Source organism: Carettochelys insculpta, chromosome 27, assembly GCF_033958435.1.
Source record: "Carettochelys insculpta isolate YL-2023 chromosome 27, ASM3395843v1, whole genome shotgun sequence".
NCBI lineage: Eukaryota > Metazoa > Chordata > Testudines > Carettochelyidae > Carettochelys > Carettochelys insculpta.
Window position 1 is genome coordinate 15,603,407 of NC_134163.1, and position 24,808 is coordinate 15,628,214.

General features: G+C 57.2%; 2 protein-coding genes across 3 annotated transcripts; one reads left to right on the forward strand and one right to left on the reverse strand.

Moving 5' to 3' along the window:
* Nucleotides 1-183: 183 nt before the first annotated feature.
* On the reverse strand, nt 184-5,267 carry KXD1 (KxDL motif containing 1). Its single transcript, XM_074978216.1, has 5 exons — nt 5,120-5,267; nt 4,263-4,375; nt 3,298-3,450; nt 2,565-2,611; nt 184-2,046 (listed from the first exon to the last, which is right to left on the reverse strand). The coding sequence occupies exons 2-5, from the start codon at nt 4,355-4,357 to the stop codon at nt 1,811-1,813; spliced, it is 531 nt and encodes a 176-aa protein (XP_074834317.1). The 5' UTR covers nt 4,358-4,375; nt 5,120-5,267; the 3' UTR covers nt 184-1,810.
* An 897-nt stretch (nt 5,268-6,164) lies between these two features.
* On the forward strand, nt 6,165-23,175 carry FKBP8 (FKBP prolyl isomerase 8). Of its 2 annotated transcripts, none has more exons than XM_074978191.1 (10): nt 6,165-6,296; nt 11,087-11,195; nt 12,146-12,458; nt 14,121-14,290; nt 15,048-15,136; nt 15,595-15,812; nt 16,224-16,396; nt 17,025-17,102; nt 21,026-21,163; nt 21,824-23,175. In XM_074978191.1, exons 3-10 carry the CDS (start codon nt 12,176-12,178, stop codon nt 21,908-21,910), a joined length of 1,236 nt encoding a protein of 411 aa, XP_074834292.1. In that variant the 5' UTR covers nt 6,165-6,296; nt 11,087-11,195; nt 12,146-12,175; the 3' UTR covers nt 21,911-23,175. The 2 variants fall into 2 exon arrangements, with proteins under 2 accessions (XP_074834292.1, XP_074834291.1); XM_074978190.1 differs by lacking the exon at nt 6,165-6,296 and adding an exon at nt 7,514-7,629.
* Nucleotides 23,176-24,808: the final 1,633 nt, after the last annotated feature.

The window sequence follows — 24,808 nt, forward strand, 5'->3', positions numbered from 1 at the left end:
GGCTCTCTCAAAGTCTGCTGTGTAAGCTACTTGTGCAACCCAACACAATACACACAGGGGCCACACATGTAGCCATGTGACTATTATCATTGACAGAAACCTCTCAGACCACCACACTTGTAACATCTGCCAACTACACAACCACGTTCACTTTAAACCAGAAAAGGCTGTTAGTCTTTCAGGTGTCACAGAACTCCTGTTTCTTTATTTAAAACAAACAAACAAACAAAAACCAACAAAAAAAGCTTCAGTTTAAGAGCTACCCCCAATCCTTTGGTGAAGTCACAGCCTTCTGCCAATATGGCCACTTTTCTGTTACAGGGTATAAAATCCAGGGGTGAAGTTGTGATACTTTTGCTGGATTCTCATTTGCCTAGGTGATTTTCATCCCTACAGCTAATTTAATGGTGCTACTGCCAGACTGGCAACTACTATTCACTTATTTTACCTTGGGTTGGGCATGAAGGCAGTTCACAAAGCTCTGTCCCACTTCCCTCTTGATCTCAGAAATGGTTTTTGCTTGGTACAGCAACTCTCTCCTATTTTCTCGTTCTCCCTTAATTCACACTCAGTCATAGTGGGACTCTATAACTAGCACCACTCCTAGAGTGCTCCTGTGACAGACTAAACAAGAAATCAGACTGTTCCTCTGCTAACCACAGCTTACAGTATCCATGCACAAATCCCAGCTAACAAAGAAGGAGCAGGAAGTGGCATGGAGTGATGTTTTATTAATGGTTTTTCTATTGGTTATTTTCCTTCTATCATTTGTAAACACATAGTACAAAAATATTCTCTTTTCACTGTAATATTTCTGGAGCTATGCTGATCACAACCACTGAGGATTAGAAGGAGCCTTTCCCCTCCCTTCTACGTTTACAACAGATTTTGCTATTTCCATCCTGGCTCTCAGCAATCTATTAAACAGGCATTGGAGAAGTCAGGTGAAAACAAACAAAATGTAGACATGTTGGTACAGCATCTTTCTTTATCACTGTTTGAAAAATTAAAGATTTTACCCAAAGAAATGGATAACGTAATATGTGATAGAAAACTACAGAGAGCAAAGTACAGCCAGAGCAGTTGTCACGCTGTTCCATTCAGCAATGTAAGTGTCATTATGAAAGATTCCCCCATGAAAATCCAAGGTGTGTTACAAGACAGTTGAGTACTTAAGGAAAGACGACTTCAGGTTCTTGCCCACTGAGTGGGAAAAGACATTCTGAAGGTGCTAGAGAAATCATTGGCATATATTAATTAGCTACATGGCCCTGTAGTGCACGCAGGCCTATCAGAAGGCAGAGAAGACTCCAAAAGCACGCTATTGTTGCTTTGCAAGTACAAGCTCCTGCGATATTGTACCATGCCGGTGAGAAGGCTACAGGTTTGGGTTTGCATGCATTGTAGATTACACAGCCTCAAGATTTCTGTGTAAATCAAAGGAAATTATTTAAGTAAAGTTCAAACAAAAGCGGTTACTCTTCTGAGTAGACCTCTGTTTGTCCAGAAACTAATGTTCAGTGCTAAGCTTTGGGTTTACTGCTCTCCCCTGAATACACAAACCAGGACGAGAGGCACTTCAATCCAGACATTCTGCACGTTTGCTATATCAAGACTTGACACTGGCATTATGACAGCAGTTTTAAATGCCATATGATGGGCCCCACTACCCTCAGCTTTCACTTCCCCTCTCCCCGCAAAAAAGTAAACGTGAAGGAAACACAAATATAAATACAGGACAGGAAGTTCTCTGGTTGCGCTCCATAGTCCACACAGCTGATTCAGCTGATGTCTTAGTTTTTAGTAGGTGTTAGTCCAGCTCATTGGCTATTTCATCATCTGTTAGACTCTGTCCATTCACAGCTGGTGAGTTGTACCGGCCTTGTGATATATCCTCAAAATCCTGACTCATGGTTGGAGAAATAATGTCAGGGCTTGTATCACAAGACTCTGTGCTCTGCTCGGAGGTAGCAATTGTGGTTGCCGTGCTTTTTGGAATAGGGTCAAAATCGTCATCGTCTTCCAGAATGGGAGATTCATGAATATCTGAAAGGAGACACACAGCTGTTATCGCTGCTGTTTTGTCTATCAGCATAAAGACAACAGGACTCCAGGCATCTTTGCTACATATGCTGTTCCAACTACCCAAAGTAAAGACATAGTAGAGGGATCAGCTGGAGGAAACTAATGAAATCACAAGGAGACCTCAAACATCACAGAAATGGATTCGGGAAAGATTCAGAACGCTAGCACTTACCGCTGCCACTTCAGAAAAACTTGCCAGCATTTTCGTTCTGATGTGCACTCAACTTGGCAGCCATTTGCTGCTTTATATTCCATGCACAGCCATCTTTCACACAGGGGCATTTAAAAAAAAAGCCCTGTAGAGACTCTCTGCCACAAGACACCAGCCCCTGGCCCAAGCACATATTTCTCTTTAGTTTTGGATGCACTGGGACTCTAGAATAACCAATCCTGCATTACCAAGAAGTCCTAATTTATTGGGATGGAAGGAAGCCAGGATAAAGGCTATAAACCAGATTGAATAATAAGGAAACACTCACTGCTGAAAGCCTCTGGATACTGTTTGGCCAGCTTCCCTTTCAGGGTCCTGCAAAGAGCAGGAGAGAGGAGAGAGAGCGCCGAGCTTTAACCAAGTACATAACTATCTCTACCAGCCCTCCAACCCACCGCCCACCAGTGAAAGAACTGCAGAGTATTTAGAAGAACAAGCTTTATTGCAGGAGCCCTTTAAGTGGGTTAAGACAAACCACCCTTGCACTGTATGTTCAGGCTGTCACACAAACAGAACCCATTCATCCCAGGCCCTCCCAAGCTCTGGATCGCGCTGAACAAAGTTAGATGGGAGGCATGAAGCGTCACTGGCCCAAATGCAGCCTCTCTGACCACATGTCCCCCCCGCAGCCGCTTCCCTTCAACCACTTTATTAAACCTTGTAGCAAGTGAGGAGCCTGATGTCCCTTCCCATGCAGGGAATGGGGCACTGCAGTGCTGAGATATGTCACTTGCTCCACCCAGCAGCAGCTGAAGAGCCCTGATGGCTTCTGCAGCCCTCACACTCTTCACGGGCTGCTTGCTGCACCCCCCTCAACTACCAGGCAGGGACACATGCTGCTGGCTGCCATGCAGTGAGAAGTAAGGGGATAAAATGCCTCCCTTGTCATCTCCCCCCACCCCTGCTGCCCCAAGCTTTTAAATAAAGTAATTCACTACGAATTGCATTGCAGACGCTCAATAGTCTCACAACTTAACCTGCACCTTGGATCCAGTGCCCACCTGATTCTTCGAAAGATACTGTCTAGATCTTTCTTCATTTCCACCAGTGTCCTAGTGTGATGCAGGAACCTCTCATTCATCTGCTGCATGCGAACACTGGACAGGTTATTAAAGTTGAGCAGCATCTCATTGGTTTTCTCAAATCTGTCGAGCCTAGAGCGATGAAGACATGAGGGAAATGCGTCCACTTCAAAAAATGAAGCATATCAGACACGGCTCTTCACAGTTGTCTCAAATCACACACAAATGCCACAAAAGTCAGAAATAGAGTTAGATCCTTCTGTTCCCCTCCTTGACAAACTTTTGAAATGATGAAAGCCCCAATCCTGCCCTGAAAACTCAGTATGCTGCCCAGTGAAATCAGAATCTGACTACTTCTGCTAGGAGGAAAGTCATCAGGAAATCTGGGGATGGATGGAAGAATTTAAAATAAGTGAACTGAAGAGTTTAAAAAAGTAGCAAGAAGGGAGAGTGGAGATGAAGATCACCTAAGACATGCTGGATGGACCTTTCTTAATACCCAGCATTTGTTATTTTAAAAAGGAAATGAATTCAGCATTAAAAATAGTGCTGACTTGCCAGCCCTTCAGACTGAAGGCCTTTATTTATTTCTAGAACTGACAAAGCATCAGCAGAGGTAATGCAAACTCCCTCAGCCAAGTGGCTCACCCATGACCTGCAAAGATCAGCACTTTTGGTCTCTGATCCTACAAGTGACAAATGAAACCCTCTCTTGAGCTGAACTAAGACTTTGCAACTCATTTGGACAGGCACTGAACAAAACAGCTGACCGTCACTGGCAACCTAGGACAGATTCGAAATAGTGACAAAGGGTTTTGTATCGCATGCTAACCCCCACCAAGTCATCCAGTTTCTCTGAATTACCATCAATTAAGAAAGATACTTGTGTATTTATTGGGCAAAAAGGTAGGATAGTTTAGTTGACAGGATTCTACTTGACTCACATATTCTTCTGAGCCAAAATGATGGCATTCACGTCTTCTGAGTTGACCATACTTAGCACCCTGTTGCAAAACACACCTGAGGCGGAGGGCTCCATTTTACTGTACACGGCAGCCTACAGGAAGGGACGGAGATATAGAGGGAAAGATCATATGGCTGCTCAGGAAAAACAAAACAAAACAAAACAAACAAAAAAAAAAAAAACAAAGCAGCTTCTTTCACTGGCCCCAGCAACAATGAACAGCATTAGAAACTCTCAGACTGCTTCTCACCAATCCTCACAATCAAATCCTTGAAAATGAAGAAGAAGAAGAAAAGAATCATTATTGGACCAGCTAGGTCTTCACTAGTGCCCTAAATATAACCAGAACTGCAGCAACGAAACCAAAGCTGCTTAGGGTAACTGCAGCCCTTCAGCCTCTCATGAGAGCTAGATTCAATCCCGGCTCCAGAGAAGCCCAGTCAGACACACACCTAGCGCTCCCCGGACAAAGTACTGCCCTGCCTAGCCCGAGAGCGAAACGCAGACCCTTTATAGACAGGACCAGCCAGAAAGGCTCATGCCTGGTGACTGACCCTTCCAGTCCCCTTGGGTGGGGATCACCCCAACCCCTTTCCTTGGGAGCTCAGTTGTCCCCACTGAATACAGACGCCCACCCCACAACCTTCCCCTGGGGATCCCCCAAGCCCTCCATAGTTCCTCCCGTATAGGCCCCCATGGAGGGAGACCGCCGTAACTCCCCGCTCCCATGCGGGACTGGGATAGCTCAGGGCCCCTCCTCGCACAGAGCCGCCGCCGCCGCCGCCACTGGCTGGAGCCCCCCAAGACCCCGCCCACTCCCCAGGTAGGAGCTCGCACCTGGACGGGCCGCAGCTCCCCGCCCGGCCTGGGGCCGCCGCCTTCACATGACGAACGCGGCGGAGCAGGAGCCGGGACAAGCGCGCGCCAGCAGCGGCGACTCGTGGGGTCCCCAAGCGAGTGGCTCGTTTCCGGGATGGAGGTCACGCGTGCGACGTGACCTCTGACGTGACCTCTGCGTCAGGACGTACGTGTGCGTGGGGTCCGTCCAGAAAGTGCCTCCCCCAGCTCCCTTCCCCCTGAGTGTCTGAAGGGGGAGAGCCTCTAACTCCCGCCGCCCCAGTGGCTCTGTGAGTGGACCCCCCAGCTGCCCCTCCCCTTCAGAGCTCTCTTCACCAGCTCCCCTCCCCCTCAGTGTCCCCAGGGGAACCCCCAGCTGCCCCTCCCCCTCAGTGGCTTGCTTTATGGGTGGAACCCCCCAGCTCCCCTCCCCCTGAGTGTCCCCAGGGGAACCCCCAGATGCCCCTCCCCCTCAGTGGCTTGCTTTATGGGTGGAATCCCCCAGCTCCCCTCCCCCTGAGTGTCCCCAGGGGAGCCCCCCCAGGCTGCCCCTCCCCCTCAGTGGCTGCTTTATGGGTGGAATCCCCCAGCTCCCCTCCCCCGGAGTGTCCCAAGGGGAGCCCCCCCAGGCTGCCCCTCCCCTTCAGAGCTCTCTTCACCAGCTCCCTTCCCCCTGACTGTCCCCAGGGGAACCCCCAGCTGCCCCTCCCCCTCAGTGGCTTGCTTTATGGGTGGAACCCCCCAGCTCCCCTCCCCCAGAGTGTCCTAAGGGGGGCCTCTCCAACTCCCTTCTCCCTCAGTGGCTCTGTGAGGGGTAACCACCACAGCTCTTCCTTCCCCCTCAGTAGCTTTATGAGCGGAGGGGTCCCCACACATTCCCTTTCCCTTCTTATCCGGGTCCTTCTGGGGGAGGCTCAAACAAAAGTGACATGGGTGTGGGCTTCAAGGTGCAGAAGACAGCTGGGCAAAGGACCATGGGTGTTGTAGCGTCTCTGGCAGAGAATGGAAATTGGCCTTGAAGTTGTGGTGGCTCTGGTCCAGTAAGAAACTGTTCAAGTTCATGTGAGTCCCCACTGCAGCTAATGGAATAACAGAAGCACCCCCTCCCGTTTCTCTAGAGACAAATTTCTTCAGGGATAAGGCCATAGAATATTGATGTTACCAAAAGGGCTCTGGGGTAAGTACAAAGGCAGAGAAATATTTATGAGGTCCTCTGGAAGCTATATATACTAGGAAACTAAATCAAAGACTGACTGACTGACCAGAGTACAGGTTGAGCCTTGTGGACTGGTATAAAATAAAAGCAACTACTGCCTACTTTGTATAAGATTCAGTGCACAGGCTGGTCCCACTTCAAGCTTCTTTGCCAGCACAAATCACCAAGATAAAAGTTCTCCCAAGTCTCAGTGAGTCATTTCTCAGGAAAAAAAATACTAGAGCTGGGTCTTCTTCAAGAAAATTATTGCTTCACTTTTTTCTTAGTTTACAATAATCCTCAAATTTGCTGATAAATCAGACAAGGCAGAAGGTTGCCAGCACAGACAGTCAGACGATCTGAAATGCTGCTTATTTTCCCATTTGTCTTCCAGATTTTCTAAAAGGGGGGGGTCTCATTTAGCACTCTTTCCCCTTACTAATGCAAGTCAAGGATTTGACATGAATAGAAATTCCATCCATTGGACATCAAACGTATATGAAAGGGGCAAAGTTCAGAGTCTCACCAGGAATCTAATATGGGGAGAGAGAGAGAGAGAGAAAGCGAGTGTGTGGGGACTACTTGATCCTAGGAGTAGGTGGCCCACTGGGACAGACAATAAAAGGGAAAGAAAGTCATCATCTTACTTCTTTACTGGCCTGACAATCATAAAAAAGCTTTGGTTTTAAAAAGGTATACATCACTGCTTAGTTTTGCAAGGACATCTGAAGGGGTTTCTGAATAGAGGTAGTGATTTGGTGACCTTGGACATGTGTCACAAATAGGTAACCTTTTGCTAAGGAAAAAAAATCACCTTACCTCTCTTACAGAACAATTAACGTACTACAAGTTCCTGGCTGCAATGTAACCTAGAGGGTGCAATTAGTGACCTTACACTATCAAAACAAAAAGCACTCGAGTAGCACTTTAAAGACCAGCAGAACAGTTTCTTGGGTGAGCTTTCGTGGGACAGACCCACTTCTTCAGACCACAGCCAGGCCAGCCGGCGTTTCTGCGCTGGGGAGGAGAAGCCCCGGCGCTGCGCGCCCTGCCCCGACCGAGCGAGCGGCGGTGCCTGCTGGGACCCGCCCGGCCCCATCTCCCGGGCGGGGGAGCGCTGCTGCGGCCCCTTTAAGAAGGCGTCGGGCAAAGGCCGATCCAGGCGGGATGGGCGCTGCAGCCAGCCAGTAGCGACAGCCGTGAGGCCCAGCGGAGCCAATGAGCGCTGGGGGCGGGGCTGGAGCTGCTGATCCCAGAGGCCAGAGGTCCGGTTGGTGTTCGGGACGCGGCTCGTAGAAGTGGCACCGAGTCTGGGGTACGGCGGCTGGGGGGGAGGGGAGCCGAGGGCCTGGGGGGCACTGAGAGGCGGGGGGCGGCTGGGCGGGGGGAGCCGAGGGCCTGGGGGGCACTGAGAGGCGGGGGGCGGCTGGGCGGGGGGAGCCGAGGGCCTGGGGGGCACTGAGAGGAGGGGGGCGGCTGGGCGGGGGGCGCCGAGGGCCTGGGGGGCACTGAGAGGCGGGGGGCGGCTGGGCGGGGGGAGGAGCCGAGGGCCTGGGGGGGCACTGAGAGGCGGGGGGCGGCTGGGCGGGGGGGGGGAGTCGAGGGCCTGGGGGGCACTGAGAGGCGGGGGGCGGCTGGGCGGGGGAAGGAGCCGAGGGCCTGGGGGGCACTGAGAGGCGGGGGGCGGTTGGGCGGGGGGAGGAGCCGAGGGCCTGGGGGGGCACTGAGAGGCGGGGGGCGGCTGGGCGGGGGGGGGAGTCGAGGGCCTGGGGGGCACTGAGAGGCGGGGGGCGGCTGGGCGGGGGGGGGGAGTCGAGGGCCTGGGGGGCACTGAGAGGCGGGGGGCGGCTGGGCGGGGGGGGAGCCGAGGGCCTGGGGGGCACTGAGAGGCGGGGGGCGTCTGGGGGGGGGAGCCGAGGGCCTGGGGGGGCACTGAGAGGCGGGGGGCGTCTGGGCGGGGGGAGGAGCCGAGGGCCTGGGGGGCACTGAGAGGCGGGGGGCGGTTGGGCGGGGGGAGGAGCCGAGGGCCTGGGGGGGCACTGAGAGGCGGGGGGCGTCTGGGCGGGGGGAGGAGCCGAGGGCCTGGGGGGCACTGAGAGGCGGGGGGCAGCTGGGCGGGGGGAGGAGCCGAGGGCCTGGGGGGGCACTGAGAGGCGGGGGGCGTCTGGGCAGGGGGAGGAGCCGAGGGCCTGGGGGGGCACTGAGAGGCGGGGGGCGGCTGGGTGACAGCTGACTAGGGGCTGCTCCTGGCAAAGCTGGGGCTGCATTGTGAGTGCCCTCTGCCCACGGAGCCCCTGTGCAGGGCTTGTCGTGCTGGCCCTGAGTGGCAGCCAGCCCAGGTCTGGGGGAGCAGCAGAGTGGGTCCCCCCACTGTAGCTGGGCTCTGTGACCCTGCCTCAGGAGGACTAGAAATGCCTCCTTCTCTCTACTTGCCTAACCCGGCTGGGAGCCAGGCGCCCTGCCTGGCAGTGCCAGGGGAAACGGGTGCTGAGGCTGTGTGGGCCTGGCAGAGCACTTCTGTCTTCTAGGCTAGCCCGGGTCAAGGAACAGGCCTGTCTCAGCATGAGTGGGGGGTGGAACTTGGGAGAGGTAATAAGGCCCCTGTAAAAGGCAGGGCTGCCTGTTGCCCCAGGTGAGGCAATCTGGTTCTTTCTCCAGCCACCTGAGGCTCACCATGCCATGGCATCGGAGCTCTGGGACCCAGGCCGGGGGGTGGGGGGGCGTGGGAGGAGCTGTGTAGGGCTCTGTGGGATGTGCTGGATGCCTGTGGGGACTGGGGATAGTTCCAAGGGGCAGTTCTTCTGTGGCTCCAGTGGCCAGTGCATGAGATGCAGAGAATGGCAGGTGGGCGGGGGAGGGGGTCATCGCTTACCACTTTCTGGAGTTTGGGGAGGCAGAAGGGTTCCAGGTCCCATATCGCTCTTCCCTTTGTACTGGTGAGTTCCTGCTATGGCAGGTGCTGGTGTCCAGGTGCCTCTTTCTGTGGGTGGCTGCTGCTGAGAGACGGGGCCTGAAAAGAGCAAATGCCGGAGGGGATGGTACTGGCACTTCTGCCTAGGCTAGTTAGCCGTGCCTAGGCTCCTACAGGCACTTCCCAGAGGGTCTGGGCCCTGCACAGAGGCTTTGTGTTGCTCCCTAATGGAAAGACCTCCTAGGAAAAATGTGAAATCTTCCCTACCCCATGCTGCAGTGATGGGGGAGCACTGGCGGGGTGATGGGAGCATACAAATCCAGGCAGTTCCCAGAGCAGAGTGGGGCTGACAGAATCAAAGTGCTTTTTGCTGGCCAGGAAGGGCTCACATCTCTGGGTGGGTGTTCCTCCAGGGGTGCCAGCCTATGCTGCGTTCCTGGGTGGGGTCTTTACTTTGAATGCTGCTTGGTGCCTGACGTGTGCGATTGGTGGGGCAGGAGCCCAGAAAATGGGAGTGGGTTGCTACAGTCCTGTCTGCTAAAGGGCTTGTATGTTGGCATGGTGACTGCTGCCAGTCGGGCCATGCCCAAAACGCATTGTTGAACCTCGGGGGCTCCATGACTAAGGAGTTAATGGTGGTGGCAGGGGTAATTTAATGGGGGTTTAGGGCTGACCCTGCCTAACCCCCATGTAACCACCTTACAGTCCCTGCTTTGAGAACCCCTCTCATAGGGGATGCAAATGGCTACATGCTTTAGCATGATTAGATCCAGCTTGGAGTTTGGCGCATGAGGGTGCGTGAACCTGGAAGCTGGCAGGTTGCTCTCCACCAAGCCTGGGGCTGCGGGGCAGACAGTTTGGAGTTGTATCCTCTATCATGTATTGCGTTAGGGCCTTGGAGTTTAGTTCATGGTGCTCGGCATGGTACTGTAGCTCTTGCTTGGGTGTTTGAACTGCAGAGGCTGCTTGTGGGTCCCCTGTAGTGCTGAACATGGTCCCCAGGATTGTTTGTCCCAGTATCACCACTCCCAAGTGCCAGTCATTGGTATTCTTTTGTTGTCTGGGGTGGTGTCCAAGACCAACATTTGGTTTCGCTCCTGTAATTAGCTGGTGGCAGGACTGATGACTGCCTCAGAGGAGACTGACACAGCACCTGGTCTCCATCAGCTGACACCAGACCAGTCTCTCTCTCTGCTAAACCTGTTATTTTGCATGCTCGTCTCCTGCTCCGCCCAAGCTGATGGGGCTCCCTGCTTTTGCGTATCCGCTGTGGAACTGGGTTTGGGTAGTCTCTGACCCTAGCTGGGGTGTTCCTCTCCTTTTTCTGTGAAATGGCTGTCTCAGTGCAGGGGGTGCCTGCCCCTTCTCCTGCACCCACTAGGACCTGATCTGTTTGCTGTTGGTAGCAGGTGCCTTTTCGTCAACATGCAGCTTGTGGCACTTTGCATGTAATAAGCAGCTCCGTGTGAATGGTGTTTGCCTGCAGACTGAGCTCTTGCCTTGAAGAAGTGTCCCTTGTTGCTGGGAGTGCTCTCTGCCATCACCAGAGCAGCAGCATACTCAGTGGTGGAAACGCAGGATTCCTGTTATTTACCTTTGAGGCCTTGATTTGTCCTCCACACTCTTGGTGTGAGGCCAGGCTGGGTCTCAGGGTTGATATAATCTGTCTGCCCTTGGACTCTTGGTGGCCTCACTCAGTTGCCTCTTCCTGGGGCTGTTGTGTAATACTTGGCTCTAACTCAGTCCCCAGGACAAGGGTGGCTCTGGTATCAGCCCAAAACGCCCCCAGACAGGAGGGGTGGACACGGGTTTTACACTCTGCAAGACCCTTCTGGCTTTATTGATTAACTTTTATTTTTAGGATCCCTTGGCAAAGAGGAATGACGCCCCTCTCCGAGTGGCTGGGCTTACGGAACTGTCCCCTGGACTGAAGAACAAGAGCCTGCCTGCGTGTGCAGCCTAGCGCGGAGGTACCAGGCACCAGCTGCTGCAGCATGGGGAAAATCTCCAGTGTTAGACCCTGGCTAGAACCTCCCCTACCACCCGCCCAGCTGTATCAGGGAAACACTTTCCCTCTGTCACTTAGGCTTTTTGCTGCCTGAGAGCATGGTGACTCCTAGTTCTGCACCGTGTTCGGCTCTGTCTCCCAGCAGAGCCCAGCTCCTTGCCTGTGTAGGTCTTGCGATAAAAGAACCAAGTTAGGGAGACGTGTGGTTGCAGCAATCCTGGGATCGGCTTCAGAGCAATCGTTCTACAAGGGGCTTCTGGCTTTGAGAGCTGAGGGGAGAAGCCCTGCAAAGCTCCCGGCAAAAACCAGAGGCCGCTGCAGGCTGCAGCAGAGCCAGTCTGTTTGCACCCAGTGTCCAGCATCACCCTGGATGGGGACTGGTGGGTGACAGGCAAACATGCTCCCCTGCTTCAGTGAGCACATAGCAATTTCAGGCACTTGGATCGGCCCCGTTTGCAAACCCTCTTGGGGTTGCTCGAGGCCCTGGGACCTGTCTGTTGCTGAGTTATGATTGCTGTTTATCAGTGTCAGTGATCACTTCCCTGTCGGCTGGGCAGGCCTGCTCATGGGGGAGGGGCTGGGGGCAGTTGGCCCAGGGCCCAGTGACAGCAGTGGTGGTAGCTGGAGCTCTAGGCCCTTTAAATTGCCGTTGCACTCTGGGCAGCTCTGAGGGTGGCAGGAGGGCATGGGGGGCTGTGGGGGGTGCCTGCCCCAACCCTGACCCTTCCATCCAGGGGAGGTGCCTCCCACCCACCTGCCTCAGGATCCAGCAATTCTGCCATCCCCCTAGGGTTGGGGCAGGATGGGGGACTGGGTTCCAAGACTGCATGCCAAGGTACCTCTTGAGTCTCAGACGGCCACTCCTCTTACCCTCTCGCCCCCAAACAAAACTCCTTCTGTATTGCTTCCTAGTGAGAGGGATCCTTACCTCACCTCTCTGCAATGGCTTCGGGAGGGGAGGGGCCAGCCGCCGGCTCCCCTGACTGGGCTGACACCAGCATGGATTTGGCCACGGCCAGCGCTTCCATGCTGGACAGTGGGGAGGACTTCGAAGTCCTAGACGAGGACGACGAGGACGATTTGAGTGAACTCCCCCCATTGGAGGACGTAGGGCCAGGAAGGGCCATGCCAGCCAAAGATGACACCCAGGCACCCAGGCCAGAGCAAGCCCCAGAGGAGGCCCCTGAGGTGCCTCCGGCAGCCGAGGAGTGGCTTGATGTCTTGGGTAAGAGCCTGTGCAGGAAGGTACTGTGCTGTTCCCTCTTGTTGTAAGCCCTTCCCCCTCTCCCGGTGAGGGCTAGTGGGCCGAAGCCAGGGCTCTCGTGAGCTCTTGGCAGCCTGCCAGAGATGCACTGGTGGTGTGGGAAAGGGGTGTGGCACTGTGGAGCTCTGGGCCACCGGTCTGTGTCGCAGTTAGCAAGCAGCAGCAGTCAGGACTGCATTAGAGCACGCCTTATGAGTCGGGTGGGTGTTCCTTCAGGAGGGGTTTTGGTCCAGCCCCCGGCGCCATGTCGGCTATGGGCGTGGGCCGCTGCAGCATTGAGAATGTACTAGGGCTCTGGAGAGGAAAAGGCTCTGGGGAGCAGGGTAGCGCATCTGTTGGACAAGAACAGTCCTGGGATGCGCGAATGGGGACGCTGAGTGGGAGCAGAGGCGGTTACGTCACCTCTGCACGAGGCACTGGTGGGACTGCAGCTGGAATCCCGCGTCCTGCTGCGGTGCCCACAAGCCCAGGAGAGCCTTGATCTGCTGTAGGGCGATGAGAAGGATGAAAGGATCCGCTGACACGCCTGCCTCTCGGTGAGGAGGCTCAGGAGCTCAGTCTGCTCAGCCAAACAGAGGTGAACTTGGCCACAACGTTCCCTCCAATCTTCTCCATCCGCGTGCGGAGTACATTTTTTTTAAATGCACAGTTATCCACCAGTTGCCACCCCGCTGTAGCTGTGGGCACTGTGCTAATCTGCTGGCCGTCATTGGACTCTCCCCGGATGGCTGCACCAGCGCCCAGCCTACTGGAAAACCTGCTTGGCCAGACTGCAAGTCGCCACCTGTGAAATTAGCGTATGACGATGGGCTCTTCAGGGCAGCGGGCAAGGGGCTGCCGTACTGCAGCCCCCGGGCTGAAGGTTGAAGCTAGACAAGTTGGTGGGAAATAAGCTGCACGTTTTGAGCAGTGAGAGTCGTTAACTCTGTGACCAAAGTTCGGGGGGGAGGGGCCTCTCAGCTGTGGGTGACTGGCTGGTTTCCTAAAAGCTTCCTTGATCTGCAGGCCAGAGAGGCTCGTTGTGATCTTCTGGTCTGAGCCTTTGCAGGGCACAGGGCTGAGACCTGCCCCTATTGTTCCCGGAGTGGATCAGTGATAGCCAGCAATGGAGAATCCACTGTGACCCTCAGTACATTGTCCCAGTGGTTAAATACAAAGAGTTGATCTAGAACACGCAACAGGCAGGTCTCTGCTCTGTGGCAGCCGGGGAGTCTGACTAGCTGATCCCAACAGGCCTGGGAACCTACAAAACACTGAGCGAGACACGGCCTCTCCCCCATCGTCTCAGCAGAGAAGCTGTGGAGTGTGAGCTTTTGCTCGTCCCTCTCTGCTCAGGACAGCAGCATGTCACTGGTCGTTGCTGGGAGTGGGTTTGCTGTGTTCTGCCTTCCCTCCTTGCTGTCTGTATCCAGGGGCCCTCACTCCCTCAGACCTGAGTGCAGGGCTCTTCGGAGCCATCACGTTCTTGTCAACACAAGAGAAGAACATGGCATTTTGGGGAACATACCAGCTTGGCTGCCTCCTCTCCAGCTTTAAACCCCAGAGGCCCTGGGCAGTGTGAGCTAAGACAGACTTTCTCTCTCCTTGTGTCTGATGTGCTTCTGCTCCCATCTGTCTGCCCAGGGAGTGGCTTGCTCAGGAAAAAAACCCTGGTGCCCGGCCAAGGCGTGGAGAGCCGGCCATGCAAAAGCCAGGATGTGACTGTCCGACTCAAGGCCATGCTGGAGGATGGCAGCGTGGTGGAGGATAACCCCAGCCTCTCTTTCACACTGGGAGATGGTGATGTCATGCAGGTAGGGGCAGGGGGGCTGAGGCTGGGGAGAAAATCTCTGTGCAGTGGCAGCCATGCCTGGCTGTCTGACACCTGAGCGGTGTGGTCGGTCCGGGGTGGGTCAGACTGCTGCTTCCTCTGGTCCCAGGATCCTGCCTGCGCCCTGGGACTGCAGATGCCTGGTGCTCTGGGGAAGCGCTCCTTCCTCCTCCTCCTCCCGCCCCGTGGGCTGTGCGGGGGAGGCTGGGCCGAGGGGCTATCCACACCTGAGGCAGAGGCTGTTCATCTCGCCTCTGAACATTGTCCCCTCCCTCCTGGCAGGCCGGGTGCAGTGTGTTTCTGGATTTGGCAGTGGGCTCTTTTCTCTAAGAACTTGAGGGGAGGGGGTGTGAAGCAGTAGCGGGAACGTGCCCCCCTGGTGGCCCACAGGAGCCGTGGGCGTGCATTCTTCCCCCGCCTCGCTTGGAGGCAGCTTATTGTGTTAGCCAATGCAGCTGGCACTATGGCTGGGAAGCACTGACCCCATTCCAGGACACCACCCCCAGCTCTGTCCCTGCACTGTGCTGTGCTAACTCTGCTTTGCTTGGCACCTGATGGCCACTCTGAGCTGCTCCTGTGCCGGTTCAATGACCTGTCCAGCAGCACGGCCCTTTTGCCCCACTGCACCATTCCACTGGGTCAGAGGCTAAGTCGGGCGGTGACATTTGAATCCGGGACCCCCTGCTCTGGAGCGGAGCAGGCTCTCTGCTGACCTTCCTCTCCACTCTGGGTCCCTGCAGGCACTAGACCTGTGTGTGCAGCTGATGGAAATGGGAGAAACTGCCTTAATCATGTCGGATGCGAAGTACTGCTATGGCCCACAGGGCAGGTGAGTGGGGTCCCAACACTTTGCAGCAGTGAGGTTGTAGGTGGATGAAAGGGAGGGAGAGGAGGCTTAGCCGGAGTGGGCCTCTGTTTTGCAGCAGTCAGGCCACAGGCTGGAGCCTCCGCCGAGGGGAGCGCGATGAGGTGTGGGTCTCCATGAGGTTGTCCCCAGTGTAGTTTGTCACCTGAGCATCAGCAGGCCCTGTTGCCCCTCGGGGAGGGGCAGGACTTCACCACAGGAATGAAGCACAGCTGGCCCGTCTGCACGTGTTGCTCCGTGGGCTGCCACTTTCCCCAGCTCTCACTCTGCCTGGCCCCTCGGTGGCTGGTGGGTGCTCACGGCCGGTGCTGGTGGCTCCAAAGCAGAGCGCTAGCTTGGTTTGGAGCTGAGAATGGCTGTGGCTTCTGCTGGGCCCACTCTGCCTTCAGCAAGGTGCCATTGTGTCTCCATCCTGCTCGCAGGAGCCCCGACATCCCGCCCCACGCGGCCCTCACCCTGGAAGTGCAGCTGCTGGCTGCTCAGGACGCCCCTGACCTGGAGCTTCTCAGTGGGAGAGAGAAAATCCAGCTGGCCAATCGCAAGCGGGAGCGGGGGAACTTCTACTACCAGCAGGCGGACTATGTGCTGGCTATCAACTCCTACGACATTGCCCTGAAAGCCATCGACTCCAGTTCCAAAGGTACCTGCTCTGCCCTCAGAGGCTCCTTACTGAGGCATTTCATGCCCCAGGCCTTTCTGTGGTGTCAGGGAGATTTTGGCGAAGCAGCTTTCTGGGCTTTACAGCCGCTTTCTTCATTGCACCCCAGCTCCGTCCCCACCTCCCCTGCAGGCAGTGGTACCAGCGTGGTTCTGAGCGTTGGACCCCTGCGGGCAACGTGCACTGCCCTGTCTGTGAGCTCCTCTTTCCCCTACCCGGAACCCAGTAGCAGCTTGCTGGGTTCCCCCACCCCCATCTTCTGGTGGCCCAGGTGAGGTTCCTGGGGTTTGGGAGACAGCAGGGCGCACTCCCTGCGATGTAAACCCCTTGGACCTCAAGCAGGGCCGAAAAGCACACCCGGAGCCGGCTAACTCTGCTCTGGGATCTCTGCAGTTGACTTCAGCCCGGAGGAGGAGGCCGAGCTGCTGGAGGTGAAGGTGAAATGTCTCAACAACCTGGCAGCCTCTCAGCTCAAGCTGGACCATTATGAGGCTGCCCTAAAATCCTGCACCCTGGTCCTGGAGCACCAGCCGGAGAACATCAAGGCCCTCTTCCGCAAAGGCAAGGTGAGGTGGGGGCTGGATGCTGCATGAGGGCTCCCCTTCTCTTGGCAGCAAGGAAGGGTCGTATCCTCCCTCACCAGCACTGATAGGGTGGGAGGCCAGCAGCCTGCGGGAATACTGGGGGAAACTAGAATTGGCAGAAGGTGTGGGCCCTCCTGTCTCTCACCCCTCAGCAGCAGCTGGGGAAAAAAGAGCAACACAGGCCTATCTCGCCCTGCTCCCCTGGCTCTCAGCACCTGGCTCAGGAAGGGGTAGGACTGTCTCCGCACGCTCCATCGGGAACCGGAGAACATGGCCGGAGGAGCTAGGGCTGCACTGTTTCGCTTCCCTCCGCTGCTGTGGGTGAGTGCAGGGGGCCCAGCTACTGCTGCTGGTGCCAGACCGTGGGCTGCATCACTCGGGGCAGGGCCCTTGTTGGGGTAAGAGGCAGGTGCTGGTGTGGGGAGAGGTGGGGGTTGTCCCAGCCCTCCCCAGGCTAGGGGTGACACAGGGAAGTGTTAGAATGGGCTGGGTGGAGTCAGGTGGCTGGTACCCCCTGCCCCTCCTCACCACTCCCCCAGCAGTGGGCGTGTCAGGCCGGGCTCCTGGGGAATGGCTGGGGCCTGTGCTCAGTCTGAGGCTTGCCTTGCAGGTGCTGGCACAGCAGGGCGAGTACCGCGAGGCCATACCCCTCCTCAAAGCAGCTTTGAAGCTGGAGCCGTCTAACAAGGTAGGCTGCTGCCACGTTGGGCTTGGCTGGCCGGCTGTGCCTTCTGCCGGGGCGGAAGCAAGTGACCAGCTGAGGGTTCACCCCACAACAGCTGCAAGGCTCCCACTGGTGTGCAATTGCACCACTTTGCGGAGACTCTGCGTTCGTGTTGTCAGCTGGCCCCATGTGGGGATGCCAGTCCGCTGGCTGGCATCCTAGGGAGCAGGTCAGCACTGTTCTGCTGTGCCCGGGAGGCAGGCACCATCTCGCCGCACTGTGCAAGGACTGAACCTGGTCGGGCTTTGCCAGGCAAGATGGATCTCGGCTTTCTCCCCTTCCTCCTTTGCACCTCCAGACGAAGCCTGCAGCAGGCAGGACCCCTCCCGTGGTACCAGCCAAGAACTGCTGGTGTCTTGGGCTGTCATTGTAGGAGCTGAGGTGGGACCCAAGCCCTGGCTCAGCAGCATGCGTCACGACTGACTCTGCCTTAGGAGCTGGACTCCAGGTCAACGCCTGGGCTGGGACTAGCTCTGGGTAGGGAATTTCCTGCCTGTTAATGCCCCGAGGAAGCCAGGAGAGAGCCAGGCTGGCAGTACAGATTGGGGGTGGGGGTAGGTACACGAGGCCCTTCCTGGATCTGGTGCTTTCTTGTGGGGACAAACCTTCCCTAGGTCCGTGAGTGTCCCAGACTTCGTGACTTGGCATCTCAGTGGATGTTCCGCTGCGGTGTTAGTTCATATCCCTGCAGCACCGACGGGCTTGTGCCAGGGGCTGGCCAGACCTAGTGAGTGATGGGCTGCCCACAAGAGCCTGCCGTGTGAAAGGGAGTATCTCCATGAGGAAGTGGGGAACTGTAACTCCTCCCCAGACCGGTGTGTCCCAAAAAGAAGTGGCCTCCCTGCAGGTCAGGATTTGGTTTCTAGCAAGGTGCGTTAGATGGGTTCAGTCTGTCTCATTGTGACTTTGCCGCACCCGGCGCCAGGCAGCAGAATTACTCAGGAGAAACACTTTGCCATCAGTTGCTCTTCCACGCTAATGCATCCGTATGTTGAAAGCCCTGGCTTGGCTTTGATGGCAGATGGAGACCTTGGGTTTAACTTGTGTGAAAGCAGCAGGCCTTGTCTCCTGCAGATTTTCCTGGGTACGCAGTCGGTCGAGGAAAGAATGTGTTGTTTTCCTCCTGCAGGCACAGACGGGCTCTCCCAGTCCCCAGCCAGGCCAGGCCACATGCGCTATGTCGTCAATCACCATCCCAGGTCTCCCCAGAGCATTTCATGTGCATCAGGGATGTCGGGGTGGGATGGGGGCGCTACAGCTTGGGGGCTCAGCGGCTTAGCGCTTTTTTGGAGAGGAAGAAAGTCGAAGTGTGTGACGTGGATGTTCCAGGTGACCGTGGATGTCCCAGGAGCTGTGGCTGCAGGTGTCAGTGGTGGTCAGTAGCTCACAGCGGACTTGTTTTGTGCGTTGGTGCGAAGGGCGCAGGAGTCAGTTTCCCCCAGCAGAGGGCGCAGTCCTGTTGCACGAGTGGCAGAGGCCAGGACCCAGATACTGGACCCTTTCCAGGCCCTGTCCGCACACGGCTCTGTCCTGGGCTTTGGAGTTGGCTCGTGGCTGCTAGGTATGGGGGGAGGCCTGTTAGTACGGATCCCAGAGAGGGACTGAGACAGGGACCCCTCGCTGCTCCAGGTGCTGGGAAAATGCCCCTCAATGGATCCCAAGCCCACCTCGTGTGACCCTAGCGCAGCTCTAAGAGGGCAGTACCTGCAGCGCCCACAGGCCCGGCCCGGCCTCCTGGCCCGCACAGGGATGCAGGTCGGAGTGAGCTGATTTCAGTCCCAGCAGGACCTGGAGTTGTACTAAGTTTTGTCAGGGTTTCTTAGCGCAGCCGGGCGATCCCACCCGAGATGCTAGCCGGGGCTTGGCAGATCCTGCGGGAGTCCCACTTCCAGCTGGTCTTGTCCCCCGCGTCCCTTCCCCGATGGGAATCGGAACAAATTCTGCTGCATCTCTGGCTCTCATTTCACACCCCCGGAGTTCCTTCCAGTTGATATGAAATTGGCTCTCGGCACCACTTCCTGTGAACTGGCCTGCAGCCAGTCACCACCCAACATCGCCAGCCAAAGGGCCTCGTTACCTGCAGCACACATCGCAGAGCTGTCTGCAAGGCAGGGTTCCAGCCCTGCTGTCTGTCCCTGTACGGCCCCATGCTGCAGCGCACCTTCTGCTGATGCTGATCTCAGCGTCCCCGGCTGCGTTTTCTCCAAGCTGGGGCTGCTCTCCCTTCCTCCTGCGGTGGCTGGGGGCACAGGAGATAGGGGGAGGTGGGGGTGGGATTGGCTCTGCTATCCTGAAAGCTTTACCCCGGGTTCTCTGTGTTCCTGGGCTGGGCATCTCTTCCCTCTCAGGCCGAGGGTTGTGTGAGGAGCTTGCAAGGGCCCTGGCTTTCAGACAGCAGGTGGTCTAAAGGGCTCCCAGGCTGGCACCCAGGAGGGGGCACCTGCATCAGGGGGTGTGGTCCTCCCCTCCTTCTGTTGGGCCAGGGCAGTATGTCTGCTCTGCCCCCCACCCCAGTCACTCATGAGGCTCCGTAGGGAGCAGCCAGCTTGTGGGCATGTCCCTGGGGCAGGCAGGACTGCCCACGGCGGGATCTGGCAGATGGCTGCTGCTCTAGATGCTGCCTTGTTACTCTCTGGGCTGTGGAGGGTCACGCCACTGATCCCTCCCAGAGGAGGGGGCACTGTCCGGATGCCGAATGGGCTAAGAAGCCCAGTCGTTAACCTCTCTGGCTACGCGCTTACTGCACGTGTTGGTCAGGGATGGCTAGGCAGCTGCACCAGCCCCTGCCAGGAGCTCAGGCCTAAGCAGGACTGCAGGTGTGTTGGAAGCTGCAGGACCTGCTCTGCCTGGGACCCTTCTGTTGCCTTGCCCTTGCTGAGATACTCTCCTCTGCAGGGACTGTCCTTGCACTGACCAGGAAGCCCAGCTAGACAGGGCAAGCAGCCCCCTCTGGCACACTGAGTGGCTGTGATGGGCGTGCCGTGGCTGCCAGAGCCAGGCTGAGCCACGTGCTCCTGGAGGTTATGGTTTGGGAGTGGAGAGAACTCAATACCTCTGCCACTGTCACCCCACCCCAGGGGAGGGCTCCTGCGGCCGAGGTGCAGGTTTCTTACTGCCACTACCAGGGATGCATCACAGCCTCTAGAAGGCTGGATGGAGCATGGCTCTGTCAACCATGCGTAAGGCTCTCCAAGGTAGGGAACTGAGGCAGAGAAGTGACACGTTTGGCTGCGCAGCAAATACCAAAGCCCAGGAGTCCCTCTGAGCTGCCTGCCTGCTCTCTGGCCTGCCCAAACTGAGCAGCAGGTGGATGCTTGTACTGGTTGAACCTCTCTAATCTGGCACTCTCTTGTCCAGCATGGTTGTAGTGAGCCAGACAACTGCTTATCAAGGGAGTGGCCAAGTTTCCCATGGTTCCAGAAAGTTTGTTTATAGCCACCAGTCCGGGCTCTGTGTGCTGTGCTGTTTGTTTAGCTGTAATTTACTCCAAAATGTCTTCCAGGAGCCCAGGCAGCAGTGAAAGTGCTGGTAGTGCTGCTAGACAATATTGACCTCCCGTGGTCCGGCAAATTCTCTCTTTTGGCACCACTCTGGTCCCGAAGGCACTGGACTAGATAGGTGAAACCTGTGCCTGGTGCCCCTGCTCGGACTTGGGCGAGGAGGCAGTGGGAGGAGGGGCGCTGTGGGCATGCTGGGCCCCTGCTGCCCAGTGGGGAGTTACTGTTGCAAGAACAGCTGTGGTACCTGAGCTCCTTCATGCTTCTTGGGAAACCCAGCATGGCAGGGCATGTGACCCTCTCTGTCCCAGGCTGCGGAAAGGGCTGGGAGCTGGCTGGACAGGGGTGGAGGGGCTGGCTTCTCAGGCGCCCCGGCTTTCTTCCTCCCAGACTATCCACGCGGAGCTCTCCAAACTGATGAAGAAACATGCGGAGCAGAAGAACGTGGAGACAGCAATGTACAGGAAGATGCTGGGGAACCCTGGCACCAGCAGCAGCCCTGCAACATGCAAAGCCAAGGTGCCCTGGGTGAGTGGTGGGAGGAGACACGGGGAAAGCTGTGCTGCTGTGCTGGGGCCACTCAAAGATCTCGCAGCCTGTGGATCAGTTTTGGCGTCTGGTGGCTCGCTTGCTGCTGCTGCCTGCGTGAGAGGCTGCTGTGCGCGTGGGCTGTGAGTGACCCCCTCTCACTCTAGGAACCCGCTCTTCTAGCCAGCATGCGGTGGGAGAGGCCAGTAGCTGCCAGCCTGAGCCTGGCTCTGAGCAGAGACTGGAGCTGCCAGTTGGAGGGGTCGGAGGGGAGAGCTGCAGTGCCTGCTCGCTGGGGCAGGCTGCCGGTGGGACTGAGGCCTGGCTCCCAGAGCTGCGTGTGTTCTCCGCCTGCTGGCATCACCACCCACTGGCAGAGGGAGCTCCGCTTCCCTGTGCAGGGGAGCACTGCTGGGCACTGGCTGCCTCTGCCCCTGACATGCCCACGTGCTCCTAGAGCAGGGAACTTCCCTGCATCCTGAGCGGGGTTGGGACTGGAACTCTGCCTCTGGGCTCCTCGGCTGCTGTCTGACCCTGAGCCCTCAGGATCCTATCAGAGACCCGCTGGCCAGGGCGTCCTGCTCCTTGTGCCTTCCAGACTACCCGGCAGGGTCCGTCTGGGTCCCGTCTAATGCTCCTGTGCTCTTTTTCTCCCGCCAGTCTATTCCCTGGAAGTGGCTCTTTGGTGCTACAGCTGTAGCACTTGGAGGTGTGGCCTTGTCTGTGGTCATAGCCGCAAGGAACTAGCGCCATCTGCGGAGAGGCCCACGGGGGGGTGCCATGCCCCAGCCTGCCCCACAGCGGACCTGGAGGCCCTGGACCTGCACAGGCAAGGACTGTCTGGTTCCCCTCCTCCCAGAGGGGAGCCGGGGCACTGTGCATCGCTCCCCTCCCTCTTGCCCCAATAGTCATTTCTGTGATTTACAATCTTCCTCCTGGTGCCCCGGCACGTGAGAGCAGCATGCAGGGCAGCCCCGTGGCACCAGGCCGGGGCTGGGTGGGCCCCAAGGAGACGAGCCTTTGGAGTGTGTCTGTGGGTGGGACAAAGAGCCCGGCATCGACTGCTGGTCTGCCCTCCTCACCAGTGGGGGTTGGCAACTGGTGCCCTCTGCCACCCTGCCCCCATTGAGGGCCAGGGCGGGGTACCCCCCAGGAACCTGTCTGTTGTTGGGGGAGGGCAGGGTGGCGCAGGGCCACGTGTGTATGGGCCTGGTTCTGGTGCTGCAGGGCTGGAGCCCAGCATCATGGCAACTTCTCTCCATGTGGCTGTGGGGATGGGCGTCCAATCTGCACCCCATCCCCGAGCTCCAGGGAGCCGGCAGCCCTGCTTGGGGTGCTACTGGGAAATGAGCCCGGCTTGCCCCAGTACCAGGGCCTTAGCTGTCTGGTGCAGCAGAGTTCCTGCAGGCTGGCTTAGGACCATCTGCTTGGGTGCTGTAGAGGCTGCCAGGGCTGCTGCAGCCACCACGCTCTGTGCCTGACTTCTCTGGGGGTCGAGGAGGTGGCACCAAGTCCCTGAATTCCTTAGGCTGTGGTGTCAGGCAGGAGCGTGCAGCCCCTCCTGCAGAGCTCTGCCTCCTACTGCTTGCTTGGACAGCCTGTGGTCTTCCTGGGAGAGTGTCCTGCCCCAGCCTTGGTGCACATGCTCCACCCCAGGTGGGGGCCAGTGGGCCATGGCCAAGCATTGTCCCAGGTGCAGGTGTGGTTGCCTGCAGGCAAAGCAAGGAGACAGGAAGGGAACATGGGAAATATCTGCAGCTGTTTGTTGTGGGGTTGCTCTGGTCTGAGCTCTGCAGAGCCCCTGAGGAGGATATTTCCCCTCGCCTGCAGCGCCATCCATCCTCGGTCTTGTGCCTGGATTTCCCAGCTTCTTTGCCTCTCTGCCCTGTGCAGAAGGGGCCGCCCTTGTCCTAGGGGCTGCGCTGCTCTGGAAGGGAAGTGCTGTGTGTTTCTCTTTCCCGCCTCCCCAAACAACTGTGAAAATCCCAATAAAAGGACAAGTCTCAATTGCATCTCCACTGCTGCGCCTCTTCCTGACTGACGAGTGTGTGTCGGGTCCCTTGGGGCTGATCTCCTGCGGGCTCTGGGTTGCACAGGACATCTCCCTTCCCCCTGAGAACATAGATGGATTACAGCAATGTGTTCTCCAGGGGCAGTCCAGGTCCCTGGAGCAGGACCAGCTCCAGATCTCCAGCAGATGCTGTCATGCCCAGGGTCAGCTGCCCCAGTCATCGCTGGGCCTGGGGGCCAGGACTGCCACGGGTGGCTGCTGCAGCAGCGGCTGTTCCCTCACTTGGGGGCCTTGCTGGAAGGGCTGTGTAGTGGTCCTGGGCACCAGCCCCCTACCCAACACTGCTCTGTTAGGCTGGGTCTGCTCCATAGAGGAGCTGAGCGACACCCCCTCCGTGCCCACAGCCCACTGTCTTCTGTTCGGGTTCTCTCGTCAGGTGTGATCCTAGGGAGTGCCTGGTGAGCCATGCCCAGTGGGAAAGCCCTTTGAGGGAGCAACTGAGCGGCCCGTTTCCCAGCGCCCTAGATGACCTCCCCGCTTGCAGGTCTGTCCCACTGCGGTGTCTGCCATGAATGTGCCCCTAATGGACCAGGGCAAATGCATCAATGTGGGCCTCTTTCCTCGGCGCCTGCTGCTTTCTGGGACCAAACTTTTCTCTGCACCTGTTGGCGGTGGGCCCTTCCTTGGTGTTCTTAGTGACAGCGGCTGGGGCTCCTACAGTCCATAGAGCCCAGGAACTAGCACAGGGTGTACCACAGTGCCCGGGGAGGTGGTCATGTGGACTTTGGTCAGATTCCAGCCTGTTCTCCGCAACCAATGACAGACCAGCAGCCCCATAAACTCCAGTGTTCCCTGCACTGTGCTTGGCCCAAGCCTGCTGAAGGGTCAGGAAAAAAGGGCTGCTCCCCTAGGGTGAGCACCAGAGGGTGGGGAAACAGCATTGGTCCTTCAGCTAGGCCTGGATCAGCTCCATGGGCACTGGCTCCCCTGTGGCTGCAATACTGTGGTTCCTAGAGTGCCCTGCTGTGGGGCAGAAGCACTGGTGCGGAGTGGCTGCTGCTGGCTTTAATGGACAAGGCACCAGCTGGTGGGTGGAGCCCATGAGCCTGCCCTGGTGCTTTCTGGCCAGCCTTGGGGATGGGGAAGCTGGGAGGAACTTGAAAATTAAATTCTCAAGAAAACAGCCTCCCACCTCCCTGTTCAGCTGAGGTGTGTGACTTGCCCCTGCACCCATGGGGCAGAGTGCACCCCAGCCCCCTGCAGAGACATGTTCATCTGCGCATGGCTGAACCTGGCTTCTAACGCTGCCCCCAATTGGTATTGGCCCTGCAGCTTGGGACACCTCACAGCCCTGGGATGGGTGAGCTGAGATGGCTGCTCTGTTCCTCGTGCTTGGCCACAAATGCACCTGGGGAGGGTGAGCGCTGGCTTGGCTAAGCCACCGCTCTGCAGTTGTTCCAGGTGTCAGAGCCCCTATGTACAGTGGCCTGGCATCTGCCCTGATGCCCTCCAAAGCTCTGTCTGCGCTGCCTAGACCCCCTGCAGCCAGCCTGTGCCATCTCACTCGGGCTCATGAGACTTAAACAGTGGTGCAGACGTTTGGAGCATGGGGCCCCTCGCACCTTGTGGGGACT